The sequence below is a fragment of the Littorina saxatilis genome, linkage group LG5 (assembly GCF_037325665.1).
Source record: "Littorina saxatilis isolate snail1 linkage group LG5, US_GU_Lsax_2.0, whole genome shotgun sequence".
Classification (NCBI taxonomy): Eukaryota; Metazoa; Mollusca; class Gastropoda; order Littorinimorpha; family Littorinidae; genus Littorina; species Littorina saxatilis.
Genome location: NC_090249.1, coordinates 4,064,418 through 4,091,311, shown reverse-complemented (window position 1 = coordinate 4,091,311; position 26,894 = coordinate 4,064,418). Strand labels below are relative to the sequence as shown.

The following is a 26,894-nucleotide window of genomic DNA, read 5'->3' as shown; positions in this document are numbered from 1 at the left end:
TTCGGCTTTCGTCTATTGCAATTAGGTCGACGTGAACCGATAGTGAGTGTCAAGTCAAGAGAACACATGTTTTAATGAAAATCATAGCTTTGGTTGTAAGAGCCCAAGATACGGATAACGAAGTTTCAAGATATCGAAGGGAGTTGTCCCCATCAGAAATCGTATTTCTCACTCCAGTTCTAAAAACCAATTAATGTAATTCATGAGGAGCTGAAGAGGCGTAATTCATTTCTCGCCCAATCACTAACAACAAATCAATTCGTGGAGAGGGAGCGAGAGAGAAAGAGAGAGAGAGAGAGAGAGCGTGCGTGTGTGTGTGCGCGTGTGTGTCTGTGTGAAAGAGACAGAGAGTCGTTCCCACAAAATCAGTGAACTGTGAAAATGCGGTCATGACAACAGGGCGGGCAGAACAGAGAGGGGAGTGCTCCAGTCATTACAGAAAGAAGTTATTGATCGTCTAGCAGTAGGCCGTGTGTGACTGTGTGTTTGCCGTTGACTCTGTAAACCAACGGGACCAAACAGTTCCAACTCTCTCTCTGCTGACAAAGTGATTGAACGTTTAGCCGCCACCAGATTGTTGTGGACACACTTTTATGCTACAGAGAAACAATGTCAACTGTTTAGCAACCTCAGCCGGAAACGGATCATTGCCTTTTTGGCTGAAACATTTACGGCTGTGACTTTGAATTGTGTAGAGCTATATTGGGACATTGACTTCTTACGAGTGGCAGCTGCACATGTGTGTGTGTGTGTCGGCTGAGTGGATTTTATGCTGCATGCCGCTTGGATTTAGAAGTAGTGCTTTGTACGTGGTGGTGATTTGGCGTGTTATGACGTGACGTGTTTGTGCTGGGGTGCTGGGATTACTCAGTCTTGTTTGTAAGTTTTCTATCTCCTTCCTTGTATAATATTATAGTCGAAGGCTGGATGTAAAACAACACCTCTTTGCTGATGCCAGAATCCTCGTTTGCAAAGACTTCTCTTGTTATGTGCGTTTGCACCGGTCTGTTTGCGGTTTTGCCAGTAATCATTTGTTGATGTCGAGAGCAACGTTTAGCTTTTTCAAGAGGTTTGCTTGAGGGGGGGGGGGGGGGTGTACATATGTGGGGGCTTCTATCTGGAGACCTAAAAGAGGCATTGTGATGGTTTTGCTCTTGCCATTTTTTACTTCCCTTTGTCCCGAAGTGGTCGGTAAGGTTTTCTTAGTAATTTTCAGATATATATATATATATGTCTTTTTTTCATTAGTTTTTGTTTGTTTGTTAATCGAAATTTTCCTGAAGTAAGGATTTTTGTCATCTGTAGGTCTACGAACATTACTGCGCTTCGTGTCTTTGCTCCCCTGCGGTGCTTAGTCTGAATTAAAAGTTTGATATTTAACACGTTAGAGATTTCTATTGTCTTCCCTGTAACTAGTGTTAGGCAGGACGGTTTGCATGTTATTCCATGCTAGCAACGATGCGTTACTCTGCTCTCAATTGATTACTTTTCCCCTCAAGACTATGCACACAATGTCAATGTGCCCTTGTCCCAAATGTTAATGGACACATAAAACACAACATTATGTCATGGGCGTTAAACACAGCAGACGACGAGAAAGCTTGGCGAGGCTCACAGTTAGTGCTGCGGGCGGTACAAGACATCGCCATTCCGGAACAAAGGCGCCGGGATTATAGATGTCGCGGGCATGATAGCCACTCTAGACGTCTGGACATTAAAGGCGCCTTCCCACCCGTGTAGTCTGGACATTACAGGCGCCTTCCCACCCGTGTAAGATCTTACCAGGCGTGTACATGGAATTATGCTCCACTTGTACACATGCATTAAAACATTGCTGGATGCTTTCTCTGTGGAGTAGGATTTTTGATAGGTGTCAAGTACGATAATAGTTGAGCAACACATTGTCAGACGTCTGAACCTTATATTACAGGTACCTTCCTTCCCGCGTAAATGATGATGTACACCACCACAGAAATTCTCAAACTTTCACCTTGGATAAGAACTTGAACATGCCTTCACTTGGACACATATAATCAACCAACCAACAGCCTTGCTGCTGTCTGTGCAGTGTATCTATTTTTTTTTCTTTTTCTGAATTCATATTGCAGGTTGACATGGGTGTCACTCACGAAAATAATTCCAAAGATTGCCACTCTGCACAGGAAGCGGTCAGGATGCTGATTGTTGGTCACGTGTCCAGGTCAAAGGGTGCTTCTATCACATGTAAATGTGGACAGATCTGTGGTGATGTGTTCAGTAGATGACAGTTGACACGAAAAGGACGGTACTTTTAACGGGTCTGTCTGCCGGTATGGTTCTGAATGACACCGATAAAGGCAGGCATATACCCGGCTGAGTGCGTATAATGTTATCTCGTCAAGTCACAAAAGCCGCATAAAAGTGGGTAAGAACCACAGTAATATAGACTGTATCTGTGGGGCAAGAGCAGAACACGACGTGCTCAACATCATGTCTTCAGGTTGTTATAGATGGTTTACTTTAGTTGACCTTACATTCGTGCAGAAATCGTAACATTCCGGGGATTTATGTTCTACTACCACGAAACAATGGTGTCCTTGACTTGCGGCGGACCAGAGGTGCTATCTGTCTGTCTGTCTGTCCGTCACTCTCTCTCTCTATTTCTCTCTTTCTCTCTCTCTCTCTCTCTCTCTCTCTCTCTTTTTTTCCCTCTTGTTTTCTTTCTTTCTTTCTTTCACACACACACAAACACACACACACACACACACACACACACACACACACACACACACACACACACACACACACACACACACACACACACACTCTCTCCTCCTTCTCTCCCGTTTTCTCTCTCGTTTTCTCTCTCTCTCTCTCTCTCTCTCTCTCTCTCTCTCTCTCTCTCTCTCTCTCTCTCTCTCTCTCTCTCTCTCTCTCTCTCTCTCTCTCTCTCTCTCTCTCCCCCCCCCCCCTTTTTGGTGGTGTCCTTTGTTTGAGCTATTGCCCTTAAACACAATCGTTTCTTTCCAAGTCTAGTTTTGACTAGTTGAAAACTTGGGGATACGATTTATTCTTTCACCGTCCTGTCATCGACATCGTGTTACCTACTGCATTTTTGAGTCACTTGAGAAAATGTGACTCTATGTAATCGGTCAGTGTTAGTCTGTCCGGCCGGCCGGCCGTCCGGCCGGCCGGCCGGCCGTCCGGCCGGCCGGCCGTAGACACCACCTTAACGTTGGACTTTTCTCGGAAACTATCAAAGCGATCGGGCTCATATTTTGTTTAGTCGTGACCTCCAATGACCTCTACACTTTAACGATGGTTTCGTTGACCTTTGACCTTTTTCAAGGTCACAGGTCAGCGTCAAAGGAAAAATTAGAAATTTTATATCTTTGACAAAGTTCATCGGATGTGATTGAAACTTTGTAGGATTATTCTTTACATCAAAGTATTTACATCTGTAGCCTTTTACGAACGTTATCAGAAAAACAAGGGAGATAACTAGCCTTTTCTGTTCGGCAACACACAACTTAACGTTGGGCTTTTCTCGGAAACTATAAAAGTGACCGGGCTCAAATTTTATGTGAACGTGACTCATTGTGTTGTGAATAGCAATTTCTTCCTGTCCATCTGATGCCTCATATAATATTCAAAACTGCGAAAGTGACTCGATCGAGCGTTTGCTCTTCTTGTTTAATCACGATTTGTAACATTGCACCCATTTGAAAAATTCAGCACTGTCTTGATTTGGCCGAATTACGCCGGATCGTAAATGAAAATATTTTTGAGTTTAGCCACTGGCGCGTGGAATATGTGACGACTGTAAAAAAAAAGACACCATCACCATCTTTTGTGTCGCCTGTCATGAGAACAGTTCTTCTTGCTATAGTAGGTATCATCTTCCAACAAGTCTTTTATCTGTAACCAGACCCGTCGGAAATGGTAACTGTCTGATCCTCGTACGAGGCATAGAAACAGACCCGCTTCGCCAAACACGAGGGTAAAGAATGAAGAATATAACATTCTCAGCGATGTTTGGGCTTCACACAAAAGCGCGAAGGGGGGTTTGTAAAAGCGTAGGTGTTTGGAGACGACAAGATGGGGACGAAGCCAAATATCCCTGATTGTGTTTGTGATTCTTAGGGGGGATTTATCACAGACTAAACGGAGGGAGGGAAGAATAGCCTAAAAGGGGGGGGGGGGGGGGGGACATATCGGATTACAAGACGGGTTTATTACCTGGCGTAAGGCTGTTTCAATGTTTGGTAGGAATCAATAGTATGCTTGTAATATGATTTGCGTCTATTTCTTGGGGTGGGGTGGGGGGTACAATATAGGACCAGAGAGGGTGTACCGTCTAGTTTTTTTCTGTATGTGTGTGTGGGTGTGGTGGTGTGTTTTGTTCTGACGTAAGGAGCACACTATTTCTGTGCAGGTGGCATTCGAACTGTCTCGTTATCACAACAGTTCATCGGAAGCAATTTTTGCAATGCAGATTTGTAAATGCATTCATAGGTCTAATTAAATTCATAGATTTTACCTTGGAGGTAGGCCGATGTTTGTTGTGTAGGTGCGTTCTGTCAGCGGGGAGTCCAGTTTGTGGCATTATTTGGGTTGGGATGGGCGCTTACAGCGTTTAGTTTATATGCAAAAGTGTGTGAGCACCGACAATACACATATCCAGACATGAGATTATTGTGTGAACTTACGATTTTGTATACTTAATGTCTTTGCCCCAACTGAGGAGTTTTTGTGTTTTTGTAAAACAAAATCAGCACTAAAAAATAGATGTAAACCTCAGTTCTTTTCCCCCTATTACTAATTTGAGTAGACGAATAACAAGTCGCGTGAAGCGATATAAAAGCATTTAGTCAAGCTGTCGACATCAAAGTAACAGATTAACACCAAAAACCAGTCATCGCCGAGACTATATTAAGATAGTCTCGACTAACCTGGAACCACACCAAAAAACCGAGCACATTTTTAGAGTAAACATAACATATATATATATTTTTTAATTCAGGAGAAATTGAGGAATACGATGCAATCATTTTTAAATCTGTTAGTGAAAATTCGATTTTAATGACAACTTTAATGAGCAAACTAATTAACTAATTTTTATGCTGCCGAGCTGAAATGCAATCCCATAGTCCGGACTTCGTCGGAGGTTGCTTGACCAAAATTTCAATTAATTTGATTGAAAAATGAGAGCGTGACAGTGCTGCCTCAACTTTCACAAATAGCCGGATGTGACGTCATCAAAGACGTTAATCGAAAAAAAGAAAAAAAAAGTCTGGGGATATCATTCCCAGGAACTCTCATGTTAAATTTAAATAAGATCGCTTCAGTAGTTTTATCTGAATCGCTCTACACACACACTTACACACACATACATACATACATACATACATACATACATACATACATACACATACACACACACACATACACATACACTTACACATACACATACACCACGACCCTCGTCTTGATTCCCCGTCTATTGTTAAAACATTTAGTCAAAACTTGACTAAATGTAAAAAGCGAGATTTCAGAATCCCATGTTTGTACTCTGATACATACGTTTTATTTCACACACCTGCAAGACATACAGTTGAGAGCATGAGAGAGAGAGAGAGAGAGAGAGAGAGAGAGAGAGAGAGAGAGAGAGAGAGAGAGAGAGAGAGAGAGAGAGAGAGAGAGAGAGAGAGAGAGAGAAAGAGAGAGAGAGAGAGAAGACAGAAGAGAGGAAGAGAGAGAGGGAGAGAGAGAGAGAGAGGGAGAGAGACAGAGAGAGAGAGAGGAAGAGAGAGAGAGAGGAAGAGAGAGAGGAGAAGAGAGAGAGAGAGACAGAGAGAGAGAGAGAGAGAGAGAGAGAGAGAGAGAGAGAGAGAGAGAGCATACACTATTAAGGCGATGACATTGAAAGCAGTTACATGTACATATTAAAAGGACGATGGGAGTATAAATGAACTGATGACAGGCAGACCGTATGAGTCATCCACGTGGAAAGGGACAACAGGTGTGTTCGCTTCAGTGCAATTGATGCGGTCCCGGCGTCACCAGTACGAAAGATAACAATTTTCTATTTGCAATCTTCTTCGTATACGTCTAGTCTGTGTGCCGACTATTTTTAAGAAGTACTTGGACAAGGGGTTGAAGTAGATGTGTTACTGGTGCGTGTCCGCGCGTTTTTCTGTCTGTCTGTCTGTCTGTCTCTCTGTAGACTGTAGACAGAAAACAACAAAAAACAAAAGAATTTGGCATACACATTCAATCTAAATAATGATCCTTTAAATAATGAACATTTGTCAATGTTGCTAATGTAAGAGGGTTTGGGGTGTAACTTCGTTATCACTTGTCAGCTTCTCTCGCAGGGGACATTTTCTTGCCTCTCCTTCAATTACTGAAATACAGGATAATGACCGAAAAGGGTTCTACAGAACGAAAGACTGCAGGAATGCACACGACTCCAGCCCAAGACGCTATGGGAGCTTTTCGCGTGACATGACTACGTGCTAATGATACCTAATAACCTCACCAAGAGATTCCGACAAGCAACATTAGCAGCAAATTACCGACGCCTACGATAGAATCAGTACATCATTCTGTAGTCTTGTGTGCATATCGAAGTACTTGACTGCTCTGTCTTCCTACTGTAAGGAATTCCTATTGCAGAGTATTCTTCTCTGGTGCCCACAGGTAGACTCTGATCACGAGCCCCCGAGTCCTTTATGCACTAGCAGCCGGGAAAAAACCTTCCAGAAATTCATGAAGGAGGTGCAGCGACGCATTAAATCTCATAAACGAGCGTGTCCCGGGACGTAGTACATACATCCGTTGTCATGCGTACCGTCGTTACTGTTTTCAGAAAATGATCTGCGGTCAAATCCTTACCGACACAAAATTACTGAGTATACGACCATAATGGGTTTTTTGTGAGACAACTCCCGAAAGTCGGCATTACATTGAAACGAGCCCTCAACAGATCATGTGTTGGCGAGGAATGGGCCTTCCCAAAGCAGGTATGTGAACCACCTGGTCTTCGGACCCTCTGGGGTTCCACTGGAGTAGGTATAGGAGGTCCCGGGGCCCCCTGGGGTTCCACTGGAGTAGGTATAGGAGGTCCCGGGGCCCTCTGGGGTTCCACTGGAGTATGTATAGGAGGTCCCGGGGCCCTCTGGGGTTCCACTGGAGTAGGTATAGGAGGTCCCGGGGCCCTCTGGGGTTCCACTGGAGTAGGTATAGGAGGTCCCGGGGCCCTCTGGGGTTCCACTGGAGTAGGTATAGGAGGTCCCGGGGCCCTCTGGGGTTCCACTGGAGTAGGTATAGGAGGTCCCGGGGCCCTCTGAGGTTCCACTGGAGTAGGTATAGGAGGTCCCGGGGCCCTCTGGGGTTACACTGGAGTAGGTATAGGAGGTCCCGGGGCCCTCTGGGGTTCCACTGGAGTAGGTATAGGAGGTCCCGGGGCCCTCTGGGGTTCCACTGGAGTAGGTATTATAGGAGGTCCCGGGGCCCTCTGGGGTTCCACTGGAGTAGGTATTATAGGAGGTCCCGGGGCCCTCTGGGGTTCCACTGGAGTAGGTATAGGAGGTCCCGGGGCCCTCTGGGGTTCCACTGGAGTAGGTATTATAGGAGGTCCCGGGGCCCTCTGGGTTTCCACTGGAGTAGGTATAGGAGGTCCCGGGGCCCTCTGGGTTTCCACTGGAGTAGGTATAGGAGGTCCCGGGGCCCTCTGGGGTTCCACTGGAGTAGGTATAGGAGGTCCCGGGGCCCTCTGGGTTTCCACTGGAGTAGGTATTATAGGAGGTCCCGGGGCCCTCTGGGTTTCCACTGGAGTAGGTATTATAGGAGGTCCCGGGGCCCTCCGGGGTTCCACTGGAGTAGGTATAGGAGGTCCCGGGGCCCTCTGGGGTTCCACTGGAGTAGGTATAGGAGGTCCCGGGGCCCTCCGGGGTTCCACTGGAGTAGGTATAGGAGGTCCCTGGCCCCTCTGGGGTTCCACTGGAGTATGTATAGGAGGTCCCGGGGCCCTCTGGGGTTCCACTGGAGTAGGTATAGGAGGTCCCGGGGCCCTCTGAGGTTCCACTGGAGTAGGTATAGGAGGTCCCGGGGCCCTCTGGGGTTCCACTGGAGTATGTATAGGAGGTCCCGGGGCCCTCTGGGGTTCCACTGGAGTATGTATAGGAGGTCCCGGGGCCCTCTGGGGTTCCACTGGAGTAGGTATAGGAGGTCCCGGGGCCCTCCGGGGTTCCACTGGAGTAGGTATAGGAGGTCCCTGGCCCCTCTGGGGTTCCACTGGAGTAGGTATAGGAGGTCCCTGGCCCCTCTGGGGTTTCACTGGAGTAGGTATTATAGGAGGTCCCGGGGCCCTCTGAGGTTCCACTGGAGTAGGTATAGGAGGTCCCGGGGCCCTCTGGGGTTCCACTGGAGTAGGTATAGGAGGTCCCGGGGCCCTCTGGGGTTCCACTGGAGTATGTATAGGAGGTCCCGGGGCCCTCTGGGGTTCCACTGGAGTAGGTATAGGAGGTCCCGGGGCCCTCTGGGGTTCCACTGGAGTAGGTATAGGAGGTCCCGGGGCCCTCTGGGGTTCCACTGGAGTAGGTATAGGAGGTCCCGGGGCCCTCTGGGGTTCCACTGGAGTAGGTATAGGAGGTCCCTGGCCCCTCTGGGGTTTCACTGGAGTAGGTATTATAGGAGGTCCCGGGGCCCTCTGAGGTTCCACTGGAGTAGGTATAGGAGGTCCCGGGGCCCTCTGGGGTTCCACTGGAGTAGGTATAGGAGGTCCCGGGGCCCTCTGGGGTTCCACTGGAGTATGTATAGGAGGTCCCGGGGCCCTCTGGGGTTACACTGGAGTAGGTATAGGAGGTCCCGGGGCCCTCTGGGGTTCCACTGGAGTAGGTATAGGAGGTCCCGGGGCCCTCTGGGGTTCCACTGGAGTAGGTATAGGAGGTCCCGGGGCCCTCTGGGGTTCCACTGGAGTATGTATAGGAGGTCCCGGGGCCCTCTGGGGTTCCACTGGAGTAGGTATAGGAGGTCCCGGGGCCCTCTGGGGTTCCACTGGAGTAGGTATAGGAGGTCCCGGGGCCCTCTGGGGTTCCACTGGAGTAGGTATAGGAGGTCCCGGGGCCCTCTGGGGTTCCACTGGAGTAGGTATAGGAGGTCCCGGGGCCCTCTGGGGTTCCACTGGAGTAGGTATAGGAGGTCCCGGGGCCCTCTGGGGTTTCACTGGAGTAGGTATAGGAGGTCCCGGGGCCCTCTGGGGTTCCACTGGAGTATGTATAGGAGGTCCCGGGGCCCTCTGGGGTTCCACTGGAGTAGGTATAGGAGGTCCCGGGGCCCTCTGGGGTTCCACTGGAGTATGTATAGGAGGTCCCGGGGCCCTCTGGGGTTCCACTGGAGTAGGTATTATAGGAGGTCCCGGGGCCCTCTGGGGTTCCACTGGAGTAGGTATTATAGGAGGTCCCGGGGCCCTCTGGGGTTCCACTGGAGTAGGTATAGGAGGTCCCGGGGCCCTCTGGGGTTTCACTGGAGTATGTATAGGAGGTCCCGGGGCCCTCTGGGGTTCCACTGGAGTATGTATAGGAGGTCCCGGGGCCCTCTGGGGTTCCACTGGAGTAGGTATTATAGGAGGTCCCGGGGCCCTCTGGGGTTCCACTGGAGTAGGTATTATAGGAGGTCCCGGGGCCCTCTGGGGTTCCACTGGAGTAGGTATAGGAGGTCCCGGGGCCCTCTGGGGTTTCACTGGAGTAGGTATAGGAGGTCCCGGGGCCCTCTGGGGTTCCACTGGAGTAGGTATAGGAGGTCCCGGGGCCCTCTGGGGTTCCACTGGAGTAGGTATTATAGGAGGTCCCGGGGCCCTCTGGGGTTCCACTGGAGTAGGTATAGGAGGTCCCGGGGCCCTCTGGGGTTCCACTGGAGTAGGTATAGGAGGTCCCGGGGCCCTCTGGGGTTCCACTGGAGTATGTATAGGAGGTCCCGGGGCCCTCCGGGGTTCCACTGGAGTAGGTATAGGAGGTCCCGGGGCCCTCCGGGGTTCCACTGGAGTAGGTATAGGAGGTCCCGGGGCCCTCTGGGGTTCCACTGGAGTAGGTATAGGAGGTCCCGGGGCCCTCTGGGGTTCCACTGGAGTAGGTATAGGAGGTCCCGGGGCCCTCTGGGGTTCCACTGGAGTAGGTATAGGAGGTCCCGGGGCCCTCTGGGGTTCCACTGGAGTAGGTATTATAGGAGGTCCCGGGGCCCTCTGGGGTTCCACTGGAGTAGGTATAGGAGGTCCCGGGGCCCTCCGGGGTTCCACTGGAGTAGGTATAGGAGGTCCCGGGGCCCTCTGGGTTTCCACTGGAGTAGGTATTATAGGAGGTCCCGGGGCCCTCCGGGGTTCCACTGGAGTAGGTATAGGAGGTCCCGGGGCCCTCTGGGGTTCCACTGGAGTATGTATAGGAGGTCCCGGGGCCCTCCGGGGTTTCACTGGAGTATGTATAGGAGGTCCCGGGGCCCCCTGGGGTTCCACTGGAGTAGGTATAGGAGGTCCCGGGGCCCTCTGGGGTTCCACTGGAGTAGGTATAGGAGGTCCCGGGGCCCTCTGGGGTTTCACTGGAGTAGGTATAGGAGGTCCCGGGGCCCTCTGGGGTTCCACTGGAGTAGGTATAGGAGGTCCCGGGGCCCTCTGGGGTTCCACTGGAGTAGGTATAGGAGGTCCCGGGGCCCTCTGGGGTTCCACTGGAGTAGGTATAGGAGGTCCCGGGGCCCTCTGGGGTTCCACTGGAGTAGGTATAGGAGGTCCCGGGGCCCTCTGGGTTTCCACTGGAGTAGGTATTATAGGAGGTCCCGGGGCCCTCTGGGTTTCCACTGGAGTAGGTATTATAGGAGGTCCCGGGGCCCTCTGGGTTTCCACTGGAGTAGGTATTATAGGAGGTCCCGGGGCCCTCCTGGGGTTCCACTGGAGTAGGTATAGGAGGTCCCGGGGCCCTCTGGGGTTTCACTGGAGTAGGTATAGGAGGTCCCGGGGCCCTCTGGGGTTTCACTGGAGTAGGTATAGGAGGTCCCGGGGCCCTCTGGGGTTCCACTGGAGTAGGTATAGGAGGTCCCGGGGCCCTCTGGGGTTCCACTGGAGTAGGTATAGGAGGTCCCGGGGCCCTCTGGGGTTCCACTGGAGTAGGTATAGGAGGTCCCGGGGCCCTCTGGGGTTCCACTGGAGTAGGTATAGGAGGTCCCGGGGCCCTCTGGGGTTCCACTGGAGTAGGTATAGGAGGTCCCGGGGCCCTCTGGGGTTCCACTGGAGTATGTATAGGAGGTCCCGGGGCCCTCTGGGGTTCCACTGGAGTATGTATAGGAGGTCCCGGGGCCCTCTGGGGTTCCACTGGAGTAGGTATAGGAGGTCCCGGGGCCCTCTGAGGTTCCACTGGAGTAGGTATAGGAGGTCCCGGGGCCCTCTGGGGTTCCACTGGAGTAGGTATTATAGGAGGTCCCGGGGCCCTCTGGGGTTCCACTGGAGTATGTATAGGAGGTCCCGGGGCCCTCTGGGGTTCCACTGGAGTAGGTATAGGAGGTCCCGGGGCCCTCTGAGGTTCCACTGGAGTATGTATAGGAGGTCCCGGGGCCCTCTGGGGTTCCACTGGAGTAGGTATAGGAGGTCCCGGGGCCCTCTGGGGTTCCACTGGAGTAGGTATAGGAGGTCCCGGGGCCCTCTGGGGTTCCACTGGAGTAGGTATTATAGGAGGTCCCGGGGCCCTCTGGGGTTCCACTGGAGTAGGTATTATAGGAGGTCCCGGGGCCCTCTGGGGTTTCACTGGAGTAGGTATTATAGGAGGTCCCGGGGCCCTCTGGGGTTCCACTGGAGTAGGTATTATAGGAGGTCCCGGGGCCCTCTGGGGTTCCACTGGAGTAGGTATTATAGGAGGTCCCGGGGCCCTCTGGGGTTTCACTGGAGTAGGTATTATAGGAGGTCCCGGGGCCCTCTGGGGTTCCACTGGAGTAGGTATAGGAGGTCCCGGGGCCCTCTGGGGTTCCACTGGAGTAGGTATTATAGGAGGTCCCGGGGCCCTCTGGGGTTCCACTGGAGTATGTATAGGAGGTCCCGGGGCCCTCTGGGGTTCCACTGGAGTATGTATAGGAGGTCCCGGGGCCCTCTGGGTTTCCACTGGAGTAGGTATTATAGGAGGTCCCGGGGCCCTCTGGGGTTCCACTGGAGTAGGTATAGGAGGTCCCGGGGCCCTCTGGGGTTCCACTGGAGTAGGTATTATAGGAGGTCCCGGGGCCCTCTGGGGTTCCACTGGAGTAGGTATAGGAGGTCCCGGGGCCCTCTGGGTTTCCACTGGAGTAGGTATTATAGGAGGTCCCGGGGCCCTCTGGGGTTCCACTGGAGTAGGTATAGGAGGTCCCGGGGCCCTCTGGGGTTCCACTGGAGTAGGTATAGGAGGTCCCGGGGCCCTCTGGGGTTCCACTGGAGTAGGTATAGGAGGTCCCGGGGCCCTCTGGGGTTCCACTGGAGTAGGTATAGGAGGTCCCGGGGCCCTCTGGGGTTCCACTGGAGTATGTATAGGAGGTCCCGGGGCCCTCTGGGGTTCCACTGGAGTAGGTATAGGAGGTCCCGGGGCCCTCTGGGGTTCCACTGGAGTAGGTATAGGAGGTCCCGGGGCCCTCTGGGGTTCCACTGGAGTATGTATAGGAGGTCCCGGGGCCCTCTGGGGTTCCACTGGAGTAGGTATAGGAGGTCCCGGGGCCCTCTGGGGTTCCACTGGAGTAGGTATAGGAGGTCCCGGGGCCCTCTGGGGTTCCACTGGAGTAGGTATAGGAGGTCCCGGGGCCCTCTGGGGTTCCACTGGAGTAGGTATAGGAGGTCCCGGGGCCCTCTGGGGTTCCACTGGAGTAGGTATAGGAGGTCCCGGGGCCCTCTGGGGTTTCACTGGAGTAGGTATAGGAGGTCCCGGGGCCCTCTGGGGTTCCACTGGAGTAGGTATTATAGGAGGTCCCGGGGCCCTCTGGGGTTCCACTGGAGTAGGTATTATAGGAGGTCCCGGGGCCCTCTGGGGTTTCACTGGAGTAGGTATAGGAGGTCCCGGGGCCCTCTGGGGTTTCACTGGAGTAGGTATTATAGGAGGTCCCGGGGCCCTCTGGGGTTCCACTGGAGTAGGTATTATAGGAGGTCCCGGGGCCCTCTGGGGTTTCACTGGAGTAGGTATTATAGGAGGTCCCGGGGCCCTCTGGGGTTCCACTGGAGTAGGTATAGGAGGTCCCGGGGCCCTCTGGGGTTCCACTGGAGTAGGTATAGGAGGTCCCGGGGCCCTCTGGGGTTTCACTGGAGTAGGTATAGGAGGTCCCGGGGCCCTCTGGGTTTCCACTGGAGTAGGTATAGGAGGTCCCGGGGCCCTCTGGGGTTCCACTGGAGTATGTATAGGAGGTCCCGGGGCCCTCTGGGGTTCCACTGGAGTAGGTATAGGAGGTCCCGGGGCCCTCTGGGGTTCCACTGGAGTAGGTATAGGAGGTCCCGGGGCCCTCTGGGGTTCCACTGGAGTATGTATAGGAGGTCCCGGGGCCCCCTGGGGTTCCACTGGAGTATGTATAGGAGGTCCCGGGGCCCCCTGGGGTTCCACTGGAGTAGGTATAGGAGGTCCCGGGGCCCTCTGGGGTTCCACTGGAGTAGGTATAGGAGGTCCCGGGGCCCTCTGAGGTTCCACTGGAGTAGGTATAGGAGGTCCCGGGGCCCTCTGGGGTTCCACTGGAGTAGGTATAGGAGGTCCCGGGGCCCTCTGGGGTTCCACTGGAGTAGGTATAGGAGGTCCCGGGGCCCTCTGGGGTTCCACTGGAGTAGGTATAGGAGGTCCCGGGGCCCTCTGGGGTTCCACTGGAGTAGGTATAGGAGGTCCCGGGGCCCTCTGGGGTTCCACTGGAGTAGGTATAGGAGGTCCCGGGGCCCTCTGGGGTTCCACTGGAGTAGGTATAGGAGGTCCCGGGGCCCTCTGAGGTTCCACTGGAGTATGTATAGGAGGTCCCGGGGCCCTCTGGGGTTCCACTGGAGTATGTATAGGAGGTCCCGGGGCCCTCTGGGGTTCCACTGGAGTAGGTATAGGAGGTCCCGGGGCCCTCTGGGGTTCCACTGGAGTAGGTATTATAGGAGGTCCCGGGGCCCTCTGGGGTTCCACTGGAGTAGGTATAGGAGGTCCCGGGGCCCTCTGGGGTTCCACTGGAGTAGGTATAGGAGGTCCCGGGGCCCTCTGGGGTTCCACTGGAGTAGGTATTATAGGAGGTCCCGGGGCCCTCTGGGGTTCCACTGGAGTAGGTATAGGAGGTCCCGGGGCCCTCTGGGGTTCCACTGGAGTAGGTATTATAGGAGGTCCCGGGGCCCTCTGGGGTTCCACTGGAGTAGGTATAGGAGGTCCCGGGGCCCTCTGGGGTTCCACTGGAGTAGGTATTATAGGAGGTCCCGGGGCCCTCTGGGGTTCCACTGGAGTAGGTATAGGAGGTCCCGGGGCCCTCTGGGGTTCCACTGGAGTAGGTATAGGAGGTCCCGGGGCCCTCTGGGGTTCCACTGGAGTAGGTATAGGAGGTCCCGGGGCCCTCTGGGGTTCCACTGGAGTAGGTATAGGAGGTCCCGGGGCCCTCTGGGGTTCCACTGGAGTAGGTATAGGAGGTCCCGGGGCCCTCTGGGGTTCCACTGGAGTAGGTATAGGAGGTCCCGGGGCCCTCTGGGGTTCCACTGGAGTATGTATAGGAGGTCCCGGGGCCCTCTGGGGTTCCACTGGAGTAGGTATAGGAGGTCCCGGGGCCCTCTGGGGTTCCACTGGAGTAGGTATAGGAGGTCCCGGGGCCCTCTGGGGTTCCACTGGAGTAGGTATAGGAGGTCCCGGGGCCCTCTGGGGTTCCACTGGAGTAGGTATAGGAGGTCCCGGGGCCCTCTGGGGTTCCACTGGAGTAGGTATAGGAGGTCCCGGGGCCCTCTGGGGTTCCACTGGAGTAGGTATTATAGGAGGTCCCGGGGCCCTCTGGGGTTCCACTGGAGTAGGTATTATAGGAGGTCCCGGGGCCCTCTGGGGTTTCACTGGAGTAGGTATTATAGGAGGTCCCGGGGCCCTCTGGGGTTCCACTGGAGTAGGTATTATAGGAGGTCCCGGGGCCCTCTGGGGTTTCACTGGAGTAGGTATTATAGGAGGTCCCGGGGCCCTCTGGGGTTCCACTGGAGTAGGTATAGGAGGTCCCGGGGCCCTCTGGGGTTCCACTGGAGTAGGTATTATAGGAGGTCCCGGGGCCCTCTGGGGTTCCACTGGAGTATGTATAGGAGGTCCCGGGGCCCTCTGGGGTTCCACTGGAGTATGTATAGGAGGTCCCGGGGCCCTCTGGGTTCCACTGGAGTAGGTATTATAGGAGGTCCCGGGGCCCTCTGGGGTTCCACTGGAGTAGGTATAGGAGGTCCCGGGGCCCTCTGGGGTTCCACTGGAGTAGGTATTATAGGAGGTCCCGGGGCCCTCTGGGGTTCCACTGGAGTAGGTATAGGAGGTCCCGGGGCCCTCTGGGGTTTCCACTGGAGTAGGTATTATAGGAGGTCCCGGGGCCCTCTGGGGTTCCACTGGAGTAGGTATAGGAGGTCCCGGGGCCCTCTGGGGTTCCACTGGAGTAGGTATAGGAGGTCCCGGGGCCCTCTGGGGTTCCACTGGAGTAGGTATAGGAGGTCCCGGGGCCCTCTGGGGTTCCACTGGAGTAGGTATAGGAGGTCCCGGGGCCCTCTGGGGTTCCACTGGAGTAGGTATAGGAGGTCCCGGGGCCCTCTGGGGTTCCACTGGAGTAGGTATAGGAGGTCCCGGGGCCCTCTGGGGTTCCACTGGAGTAGGTATAGGAGGTCCCGGGGCCCTCTGGGGTTCCACTGGAGTATGTATAGGAGGTCCCGGGGCCCTCTGGGGTTCCACTGGAGTAGGTATAGGAGGTCCCGGGGCCCTCTGGGGTTCCACTGGAGTAGGTATAGGAGGTCCCGGGGCCCTCTGGGGTTCCACTGGAGTAGGTATAGGAGGTCCCGGGGCCCTCTGGGGTTCCACTGGAGTAGGTATTATAGGAGGTCCCGGGGCCCTCTGGGGTTCCACTGGAGTAGGTATTATAGGAGGTCCCGGGGCCCTCTGGGGTTCCACTGGAGTAGGTATAGGAGGTCCCGGGGCCCTCTGGGGTTCCACTGGAGTAGGTATAGGAGGTCCCGGGGCCCTCTGGGGTTCCACTGGAGTAGGTATTATAGGAGGTCCCGGGGCCCTCTGGGGTTCCACTGGAGTAGGTATTATAGGAGGTCCCGGGGCCCTCTGGGGTTCCACTGGAGTAGGTATAGGAGGTCCCGGGGCCCTCTGGGGTTCACTGGAGTATGTATAGGAGGTCCCGGGGCCCTCTGGGGTTCCACTGGAGTAGGTATAGGAGGTCCCGGGGCCCTCTGGGGTTCCACTGGAGTAGGTATTATAGGAGGTCCCGGGGCCCTCTGGGGTTCCACTGGAGTAGGTATTATAGGAGGTCCCGGGGCCCTCTGGGGTTCCACTGGAGTAGGTATAGGAGGTCCCGGGGCCCTCTGGGGTTCCACTGGAGTAGGTATAGGAGGTCCCGGGGCCCTCTGGGGTTCCACTGGAGTAGGTATAGGAGGTCCCGGGGCCCTCTGGGGTTCCACTGGAGTAGGTATAGGAGGTCCCGGGGCCCTCTGGGGTTCCACTGGAGTAGGTATAGGAGGTCCCGGGGCCCTCTGGGGTTCCACTGGAGTATGTATAGGAGGTCCCGGGGCCCTCTGGGGTTCCACTGGAGTAGGTATTATAGGAGGTCCCGGGGCCCTCTGGGGTTCCACTGGAGTAGGTATAGGAGGTCCCGGGGCCCTCTGGGGTTCCACTGGAGTAGGTATAGGAGGTCCCGGGGCCCTCTGGGGTTCCACTGGAGTAGGTATAGGAGGTCCCGGGGCCCTCTGGGGTTCCACTGGAGTATGTATAGGAGGTCCCGGGGCCCTCTGGGGTTCCACTGGAGTAGGTATAGGAGGTCCCGGGGCCCTCTGGGGTTCCACTGGAGTAGGTATAGGAGGTCCCGGGGCCCTCTGGGGTTCCACTGGAGTAGGTATAGGAGGTCCCGGGGCCCTCTGGGGTTCCACTGGAGTAGGTATAGGAGGTCCCGGGGCCCTCTGGGGTTCCACTGGAGTAGGTATAGGAGGTCCCGGGGCCCTCTGGGGTTCCACTGGAGTAGGTATTATAGGAGGTCCCGGGGCCCTCTGGGGTTCCACTGGAGTAGGTATAGGAGGTCCCGGGGCCCTCTGGGGTTCCACTGGAGTAGGTATAGGAGGTCCCGGGGCCCTCTGGGTTTCCACTGGAGTAGGTATTATAGGAGGTCCCGGGGCCCTCCTGGGGTTCCACTGGAGTAGGTATAGGAGGTCCCGGGGCCCTCTGGGGTTCCACTGGAGTATGTATAGGAGGTCCCGGGGCCCTCTGGGGTTTCACTGGAGTATGTATAGGAGGTCCCGGGGCCCCCTGGGGTTCCACTGGAGTAGGTATAGGAGGTCCCGGGGCCCTCTGGGGTTCCACTGGAGTAGGTATAGGAGGTCCCGGGGCCCTCTGGGGTTTCACTGGAGTAGGTATAGGAGGTCCCGGGGCCCTCTGGGGTTCCACTGGAGTAGGTATAGGAGGTCCCGGGGCCCTCTGGGGTTCCACTGGAGTAGGTATAGGAGGTCCCGGGGCCCTCTGGGGTTCCACTGGAGTAGGTATAGGAGGTCCCGGGGCCCTCTGGGGTTCCACTGGAGTAGGTATAGGAGGTCCCGGGGCCCTCTGGGGTTCCACTGGAGTAGGTATAGGAGGTCCCGGGGCCCTCTGGGGTTCCACTGGAGTAGGTATAGGAGGTCCCGGGGCCCTCTGGGGTTCCACTGGAGTAGGTATAGGAGGTCCCGGGGCCCTCTGGGGTTCCACTGGAGTAGGTATAGGAGGTCCCGGGGCCCTCTGGGGTTCCACTGGAGTAGGTATAGGAGGTCCCGGGGCCCTCTGGGGTTTCCACTGGAGTAGGTATTATAGGAGGTCCCGGGGCCCTCTGGGGTTCCACTGGAGTAGGTATTATAGGAGGTCCCGGGGCCCTCTGGGGTTCCACTGGAGTAGGTATTATAGGAGGTCCCGGGGCCCTCTGGGGTTCCACTGGAGTAGGTATAGGAGGTCCCGGGGCCCTCTGGGGTTCCACTGGAGTAGGTATAGGAGGTCCCGGGGCCCTCTGGGGTTCCACTGGAGTAGGTATAGGAGGTCCCGGGGCCCTCTGGGGTTCCACTGGAGTAGGTATAGGAGGTCCCGGGGCCCTCTGGGGTTCCACTGGAGTAGGTATAGGAGGTCCCGGGGCCCTCTGGGGTTCCACTGGAGTAGGTATAGGAGGTCCCGGGGCCCTCTGGGGTTCCACTGGAGTAGGTATTATAGGAGGTCCCGGGGCCCTCTGGGGTTCCACTGGAGTAGGTATAGGAGGTCCCGGGGCCCTCTGGGGTTTCACTGGAGTAGGTATTATAGGAGGTCCCGGGGCCCTCTGGGGTTCCACTGGAGTAGGTATTATAGGAGGTCCCGGGGCCCTCTGGGGTTCCACTGGAGTAGGTATAGGAGGTCCCGGGGCCCTCTGGGGTTCCACTGGAGTAGGTATAGGAGGTCCCGGGGCCCTCTGGGGTTCCACTGGAGTAGGTATTATAGGAGGTCCCGGGGCCCTCTGGGGTTCCACTGGAGTAGGTATAGGAGGTCCCGGGGCCCTCTGGGGTTTCACTGGAGTATGTATAGGAGGTCCCGGGGCCCTCTGGGGTTCCACTGGAGTAGGTATAGGAGGTCCCGGGGCCCTCTGGGGTTCCACTGGAGTAGGTATTATAGGAGGTCCCGGGGCCCTCTGGGGTTCCACTGGAGTAGGTATAGGAGGTCCCGGGGCCCTCTGGGGTTCCACTGGAGTAGGTATAGGAGGTCCCGGGGCCCTCTGGGGTTCCACTGGAGTAGGTATAGGAGGTCCCGGGGCCCTCTGGGGTTCCACTGGAGTAGGTATAGGAGGTCCCGGGGCCCTCTGGGGTTCCACTGGAGTATGTATAGGAGGTCCCGGGGCCCTCTGGGGTTCCACTGGAGTAGGTATAGGAGGTCCCGGGGCCCCCTGGGGTTCCACTGGAGTAGGTATAGGAGGTCCCTGGCCCCTCTGGGGTTCCACTGGAGTATGTATAGGAGGTCCCGGGGCCCTCTGGGGTTCCACTGGAGTAGGTATTATAGGAGGTCCCGGGGCCCTCTGGGGTTCCACTGGAGTAGGTATAGGAGGTCCCGGGGCCCTCTGGGGTTCCACTGGAGTAGGTATAGGAGGTCCCGGGGCCCTCTGGGGTTCCACTGGAGTAGGTATTATAGGAGGTCCCGGGGCCCTCTGGGGTTCCACTGGAGTATGTATAGGAGGTCCCGGGGCCCTCTGGGGTTCCACTGGAGTATGTATAGGAGGTCCCGGGGCCCTCTGGGGTTCCACTGGAGTAGGTATAGGAGGTCCCGGGGCCCTCTGGGGTTCCACTGGAGTAGGTATAGGAGGTCCCGGGGCCCTCCGGGGTTCCACTGGAGTAGGTATAGGAGGTCCCGGGGCCCTCTGGGGTTCCACTGGAGTAGGTATAGGAGGTCCCTGGGCCCTCTGGGGTTCCACTGGAGTAGGTATTATAGGAGGTCCCGGGGCCCTCTGGGGTTCCACTGGAGTAGGTATAGGAGGTCCCGGGGCCCTCTGGGGTTCCACTGGAGTAGGTATTATAGGAGGTCCCGGGGCCCTCTGGGGTTCCACTGGAGTAGGTATAGGAGGTCCCTGGCCCCTCTGGGGTTCCACTGGAGTAGGTATAGGAGGTCCCTGGCCCCTCTGGGGTTCCACTGGAGTAGGTATAGGATGTCCCGGGGCCCTCTGGGGTTCCACTGGAGTAGGTATAGGAGGTCCCGGGGCCCTCTGGGGTTCCACTGGAGTAGGTATAGGAGGTCCCGGGGCCCTCTGGGGTTCCACTGGAGTAGGTATAGGAGGTCCCGGGGCCCTCTGGGGTTTCACTGGAGTAGGTATTATAGGAGGTCCCGGGGCCCTCTGGGGTTCCACTGGAGTAGGTATAGGAGGTCCCGGGGCCCTCTGGGGTTTCACTGGAGTAGGTATTATAGGAGGTCCCGGGGCCCTCTGGGGTTTCACTGGAGTAGGTATTATAGGAGGTCCCGGGGCCCTCTGGGGTTTCACTGGAGTAGGTATTATAGGAGGTCCCGGGGCCCTCTGGGGTTCCACTGGAGTAGGTATAGGAGGTCCCGGGGCCCTCTGGGGTTCCACTGGAGTAGGTATAGGAGGTCCCGGGGCCCTCTGGGGTTCCACTGGAGTAGGTATAGGAGGTCCCGGGGCCCTCTGGGGTTCACTGGAGTATGTATAGGAGGTCCCGGGGCCCTCTGGGGTTCCACTGGAGTAGGTATAGGAGGTCCCGGGGCCCTCTGGGGTTCCACTGGAGTAGGTATAGGAGGTCCCGGGGCCCTCAGGTTCCACTGGAGTATGTATAGGAGGTCCCGGGGCCCTCTGGGGTTCCACTGGAGTAGGTATAGGAGGTCCCGGGGCCCTCTGGGGTTCCACTGGAGTAGGTATAGGAGGTCCCGGGGCCCTCTGGGGTTTCACTGGAGTAGGTATAGGAGGTCCCGGGGCCCTCTGGGGTTCCACTGGAGTAGGTATTATAGGAGGTCCCGGGGCCCTCTGGGGTTCCACTGGAGTAGGTATTATAGGAGGTCCCGGGGCCCTCTGGGGTTTCACTGGAGTAGGTATAGGAGGTCCCGGGGCCCTCTGGGGTTTCACTGGAGTAGGTATTATAGGAGGTCCCGGGGCCCTCTGGGGTTCCACTGGAGTAGGTATTATAGGAGGTCCCGGGGCCCTCTGGGGTTTCACTGGAGTAGGTATTATAGGAGGTCCCGGGGCCCTCTGGGGTTCCACTGGAGTAGGTATAGGAGGTCCCGGGGCCCGCTGGGGTTCCACTGGAGTAGGTATAGGAGGTCCCGGGGCCCTCTGGGGTTCCACTGGAGTATGTATAGGAGGTCCCGGGGCCCTCTGGGTTTCCACTGGAGTAGGTATAGGAGGTCCCGGGGCCCTCTGGGGTTCCACTGGAGTATGTATAGGAGGTCCCGGGGCCCTCTGGGGTTCCACTGGAGTATGTATAGGAGGTCCCGGGGCCCTCTGGGGTTCCACTGGAGTAGGTATAGGAGGTCCCGGGGCCCTCTGGGGTTCCACTGGAGTATGTATAGGAGGTCCCGGGGCCCCCTGGGGTTCCACTGGAGTATGTATAGGAGGTCCCGGGGCCCTCTGGGGTTTCACTGGAGTAGGTATAGGAGGTCCCGGGGCCCTCTGGGGTTCCACTGGAGTAGGTATAGGAGGTCCCGGGGCCCTCTGAGGTTCCACTGGAGTAGGTATAGGAGGTCCCGGGGCCCCCTGGGGTTCCACTGGAGTATGTATAGGAGGTCCCGGGGCCCCCTGGGGTTCCACTGGAGTAGGTATAGGAGGTCCCGGGGCCCTCTGGGGTTCCACTGGAGTAGGTATAGGAGGTCCCGGGGCCCTCTGGGGTTCCACTGGAGTAGGTATAGGAGGTCCCGGGGCCCTCTGGGGTTCCACTGGAGTACGTATAGGAGGTCCCGGGGCCCTCTGGGGTTCCACTGGAGTACGTATAGGAGGTCCCGGGGCCCTCTGGGGTTCCACTGGAGTAGATATAGGAGGTCCCGGGGCCCTCTGGGGTTCCACTGGAGTAGGTATAGGAGGTCCCGGGGCCCTCTGAGGTTCCACTGGAGTATGTATAGGAGGTCCCGGGGCCCGCTGGGGTTCCACTGGAGTATGTATAGGAGGTCCCGGGGCCCTCTGGGGTTCCACTGGAGTAGGTATAGGAGGTCCCGGGGCCCTCTGGGGTTCCACTGGAGTAGGTATTATAGGAGGTCCCGGGGCCCTCTGGGGTTCCACTGGAGTAGGTATAGGAGGTCCCGGGGCCCTCTGAGGTTCCACTGGAGTAGGTATTATAGGAGGTCCCGGGGCCCTCTGGGGTTCCACTGGAGTAGGTATAGGAGGTCCCGGGGCCCTCTGGGGTTTCACTGGAGTAGGTATTATAGGAGGTCCCGGGGCCCTCTGGGGTTCCACTGGAGTAGGTATAGGAGGTCCCGGGGCCCTCTGGGGTTTCACTGGAGTAGGTATAGGAGGTCCCGGGGCCCTCTGGGGTTCCACTGGAGTAGGTATAGGAGGTCCCGGGGCCCTCTGGGGTTCCACTGGAGTATGTATAGGAGGTCCCGGGGCCCTCTGGGGTTCCACTGGAGTATGTATAGGAGGTCCCGGGGCCCTCTGGGGTTCCACTGGAGTAGGTATTATAGGAGGTCCCGGGGCCCTCTGGGGTTCCACTGGAGTAGGTATAGGAGGTCCCGGGGCCCTCCGGGGTTCCACTGGAGTAGGTATTATAGGAGGTCCCGGGGCCCTCTGGGGTTCCACTGAAGTAGGTATAGGAGGTCCCGGGGCCCTCTGGGGTTCCACTGGAGTATGTATAGGAGGTCCCGGGGCCCTCTGGGGTTCCACTGGAGTATGTATAGGAGGTCCCGGGGCCCTCTGGGGTTCCACTGGAGTAGGTATAGGAGGTCCCGGGGCCCTCTGGGGTTCCACTGGAGTAGGTATTATAGGAGGTCCCGGGGCCCTCTGGGGTTCCACTGGAGTAGGTATAGGAGGTCCCGGGGCCCTCTGGGTTTCCACTGGAGTAGGTATTATAGGAGGTCCCGGGGCCCTCTGGGGTTCCACTGGAGTAGGTATAGGAGGTCCCGGGGCCCTCTGGGGTTCCACTGGAGTAGGTATAGGAGGTCCCGGGGCCCTCTGGGTTTCCACTGGAGTAGGTATTATAGGAGGTCCCGGGGCCCTCTGGGGTTCCACTGGAGTAGGTATAGGAGGTCCCGGGGCCCTCTGGGGTTCCACTGGAGTAGGTATAGGAGGTCCCGGGGCCCTCTGGGGTTCCACTGGAGTATGTATAGGAGGTCCCGGGGCCCTCTGGGGTTCCACTGGAGTAGGTATAGGAGGTCCCGGGGCCCGCTGGGGTTCCACTGGAGTATGTATAGGAGGTCCCGGGGCCCTCTGGGTTTCCACTGGAGTAGGTATAGGAGGTCCCGGGGCCCTCTGGGGTTCCACTGGAGTAGGTATAGGAGGTCCCGGGGCCCTCTGAGGTTCCACTGGAGTAGGTATAGGAGGTCCCGGGGCCCTCTGGGGTTCCACTGGAGTAGGTATAGGAGGTCCCGGGGCCCTCTGGGTGAAGAGTCTGTGGGGAGCCCTGATACATCGACTCGCATTCGTGATCCACAACCCATTCTTTCTTTACTTTCTTTATTTGGTGTTTAACGTCGTTTACAACCACGAAGGGTTATATCGCGACGGGGAAAGGGTGGAGATGGGATAGAGCCACTTGTCAATTGTTTCTTGTTCACAAAAGCACTAATCAAAAAATTGCTCCAGGGGCTTGCAACGTAGTACCTTACTGGGAGAATGCAAGTTTCCAGTACAAAGGACTTAACATTTCTTACATACTGCTTGACTATAATCTTTACAAACATTGACTATATTCTATACAAGAAACACTTAACGAGGGTAAAAGGAGAAACAGAATCCGTTTGTCGTCTCTTACGACATGCTGGGGAGCATCGGGTAAATTCTTCCCCCTAACCCGCGGGGGGTTCCATAACCCATACATGATACATGTTATGATGACTCGGCCAAATGACCTTCGTGTTGCTTCCCTTCTACTAATCCATTAATCCTATAATTTCACGTTTTGAGCGATGAAGCCCATTATGAATATGACTTGCGAAGTACATAATGTCTTAATAGCTTGTGGCCTTATCATCCTTTGTAAAAATAGGGAATGACTTTAATGGCTGCCAGTGATGATGGGTTTATGGCCGGATAATATAATGAGCTAAAATGGTGCTCTGGCAACGGTAACATAATGGCCTAGACGGGAGGGTTTTGTAATGGACTGCACTAGGAGCGGTTGACTCTTCTCTCTCTCTCTCTCTCTCTCTCTCTCTCTCTCTCTCTCTCTGTCCCTCCTCTCTCTCTCTCTCTCTCTCTCTCTCTCTCTCTCTCTCTCTCTCTCTCTCATTTTCTCTCGGTGCCAGACGCGAGGTTGTGTACCTATAACTGATTGGGGAGGAAATCACAAAGGTCAGAAATCACCTTGAAAAGATCAGTCCCACACAGCTATTGTCTTCATTGGTTTCTGGGACGGTGGGTGGCAAACCCGATTTTTTTTCACCGAACAGGAAGAGATTAGGTGTGAGAAAGAAGGAAGCGATTACCATTGTTCTGTTGGTCATGACAGTGCGCTTGGTGTTTTGTATGTCATCTTTGAGAACTGTGCCCTTGTTTTGAAAGGCGTACGGTGTAAATAGAAAGTACGGTAAGGAGACCTAAGTGCCTCATAGACGGAGGCACCCTTGTTTTCATATTTGCGTGGATCTGTTTATTGTCTCTGTGCGATTGTAGTATGCCCTTTTCACTGTGTGCAAATGGGGGCAAAAACAAATGGAGGGATTGAAAGGAAATGAGACTAGACGAAGGGGGTGGGGTGGGTAGACAAAGATGTGGTTTGGGGGGGGGGGGGGGGGGGGGGGGGGGGTGCTGTCATATTTCAACTGCGAGTAATTTAGCCTCTGGAGCCATGGTAATTCCACAGCTATGAAGTTTTTGGCTGGCTTTCAACAACAGCGCACGTATTCTATTATCACTGCTCATCTTCCGCGATTATCTCACAGCATTTACCCCCAAGGGAAGGGGGAGGAGGAGGGGGGATGTTATGGATCACAATTTGCCTATTCACAGTTCCCTGCAGCATAGGGTGCACTTCATGTGTTGGCGACTGGGTGTCTGGATCTGTCTGCTGGTATTTATTTATTTATTTATTAAGGAGATTTCTATAGCGCATAACTAAAAGCACTATGCGCTTTACAATATCACTAGGTATAAGCACACGCAAACATACTCTGATTAAATAGAACTTAGCCTAACAAGACATACTAAGAACACTAAACATTTGAGTTCATACAAAAATAGAGAATTAAATTAAATACTGGACAAACGATTAGAATAAGCTTCGGCCTACACCGACTACAATGGACTATTTCAAATACAAAAATACAGACATGTGCAGGAGAAAGTTTTGGAGTTAGTTGTTCGTGTTCGTCTTTTCCCCCTCGTTGTGCAAGACTTGGACAGTGTTCGTGTTAGTCTTTTCTCCCTCGTTGTGCAAGACTTGGACAGTGGCTACTTTGTTTAGGTGTTCTGTGGTACAAGCTAGTACTGTTTTGCGAAGAATATTTGCAGCATTCAGCAACAAAATTAATGAAAAAGGATGTTCTTTTTGTGGCTCTTGCGTGCACAATTGTAACGACTCGCGCACGTGTTTACTCTTTGTGGTGACTATCGTACCTGACCGTTGCCTCGTGAACATAGTTTTGAAAGCATCAACAACGTTCAGAGAGTCTTTAGTATTACTGACAATTTATTTTGTAGCTAACTCTGGCTATATTGACTTCTCCACTGTTCCGTGCCTTTCGTGTTCACATTTTGTCCCTTTCATTCTTTATCCAACCTCCCTTTTTTCCTCCAGTCGATGGGTTTAATTCACACGCACATATTCTGCATAACCTGACCCGAAATATAATTCATATCTAGTGATCGATAAGAGCTGAGGCAAGGTAGCGCTGCAGCTGTCAACTGGGATGTGACAGGCTTTGGGGGGGGGGGGGGGGAGGATTGTAATAACTCACCCGTCATTGCTGGCGATACCAATCGTGTTGCGTTGTGATCACGCATAGCCTTCGCCTCTTTGTCGGTGTTGACGTTGCATGTTATTATTGATGAAAGGTGTGTGTGTTGTGTGTGTTGGTGTGTGTGTTGTGTGTGTTGTGTGTGTGTGTGTGTGTGTGTGTGTGTGTGTGTGTGTGTGTGTAAGGGAGAGTGTAGCTAGTCCTATCTCAGTCTGTCTGTCTTACTCTAGTCTGTCCGTGTGTGTGTTTGTGCATACGCCTGCATTGTGCAACTGCATGGACATTTTCTCATGAACGTGGCAGTGCGCATCAGCTCTGCTCGTTAAACACCTTTTGTTCGGTGGTTCAACACACCCCTCTATGCATGTGATTGATTTTATCATAAAACTCAACGTGTTGTGCTTGTTATGCTTTGCAGAACTGCAGCATACGAACGATGCATGAGGTGAACTTCGGACCCGTGTGACCTTGAGACTTTTTGACTGAGCGGGCCCCTCAGTGGCAGACGACTCTTTGGTAACCATGGCGACCAAGGTCACCTTGGTGTCTGGAACGGCCGAAGTCAAGAGGAGGGAGAGAATAGGTCAGTATACGACGTGTGGGGGGGAGGGGGGCTGATTTGTTTTGTTTTTATTTTCTGTGTATGTGTGTGTGTGTGTATGTGTGTGTGTGTGTGTGTGTGTGTATGTGTGTGTGTGAGTGTGTGTGTATGTGTTGGGTGTATATGTCTGTGTGTGCTTGTGTGTGTATGTGTCTATGTATGTGTGTGTGTGTTAGTGTGTGTTTATGTGTGCGTGCATTTGTGTGTGTGTGTGTGTGTGTATGTGTATGTGTGTGTGTGTGTGTTGTTGTTGTCACGATTTGTGTGATGGTCGAGACCGGTGTCATTGTCATGGAGAGAGAGAATAGAGGAAGGGGCAGATGTCTGCGTTCAGAGTGTTAAAATTCAAGAATACTTTTTACGATCTCTGTGGTGACCATGAATGGTGGTCATAAACAGAGAGGAGGAGGGGGGGGGGAGTTCAAGGGCTTGGTAAGGTGATGTGTGCGTTGGCACAATGTAAGAATGTTTTTTGTCGATCACAAGTGACCCCGCAGCTATAGGTGGTCATGGTCAAAGAGAGAGAGAAAGGCCGTGGTGGCTGGCGGTGTGTGTGTGTGTTATGTTCTGTT

The 26,894-nt window shown here is 55.1% G+C and overlaps 1 protein-coding gene across 12 annotated transcripts in view; it reads left to right on the top strand.

The window, feature by feature from the left end:
• The window catches only part of LOC138966114 (serine-rich adhesin for platelets-like), a 106,922-nt gene that overhangs the window by 35,570 nt on the left and 44,458 nt on the right, over positions 1 to 26,894 (top strand). For 11 of the 12 annotated variants that reach the window (XM_070338208.1, XM_070338205.1, XM_070338206.1 and 8 more), the window contains exon 2: positions 26,140 to 26,304. In XM_070338208.1, the coding sequence (XP_070194309.1) occupies positions 26,244 to 26,304 (61 nt within the window). In that variant the 5' untranslated portion in view covers positions 26,140 to 26,243. Of the gene's footprint in view, positions 1 to 340; positions 880 to 26,139; positions 26,305 to 26,894 lie in introns of those variants that run through there. The other variant, XM_070338201.1, reaches the window with a different exon arrangement.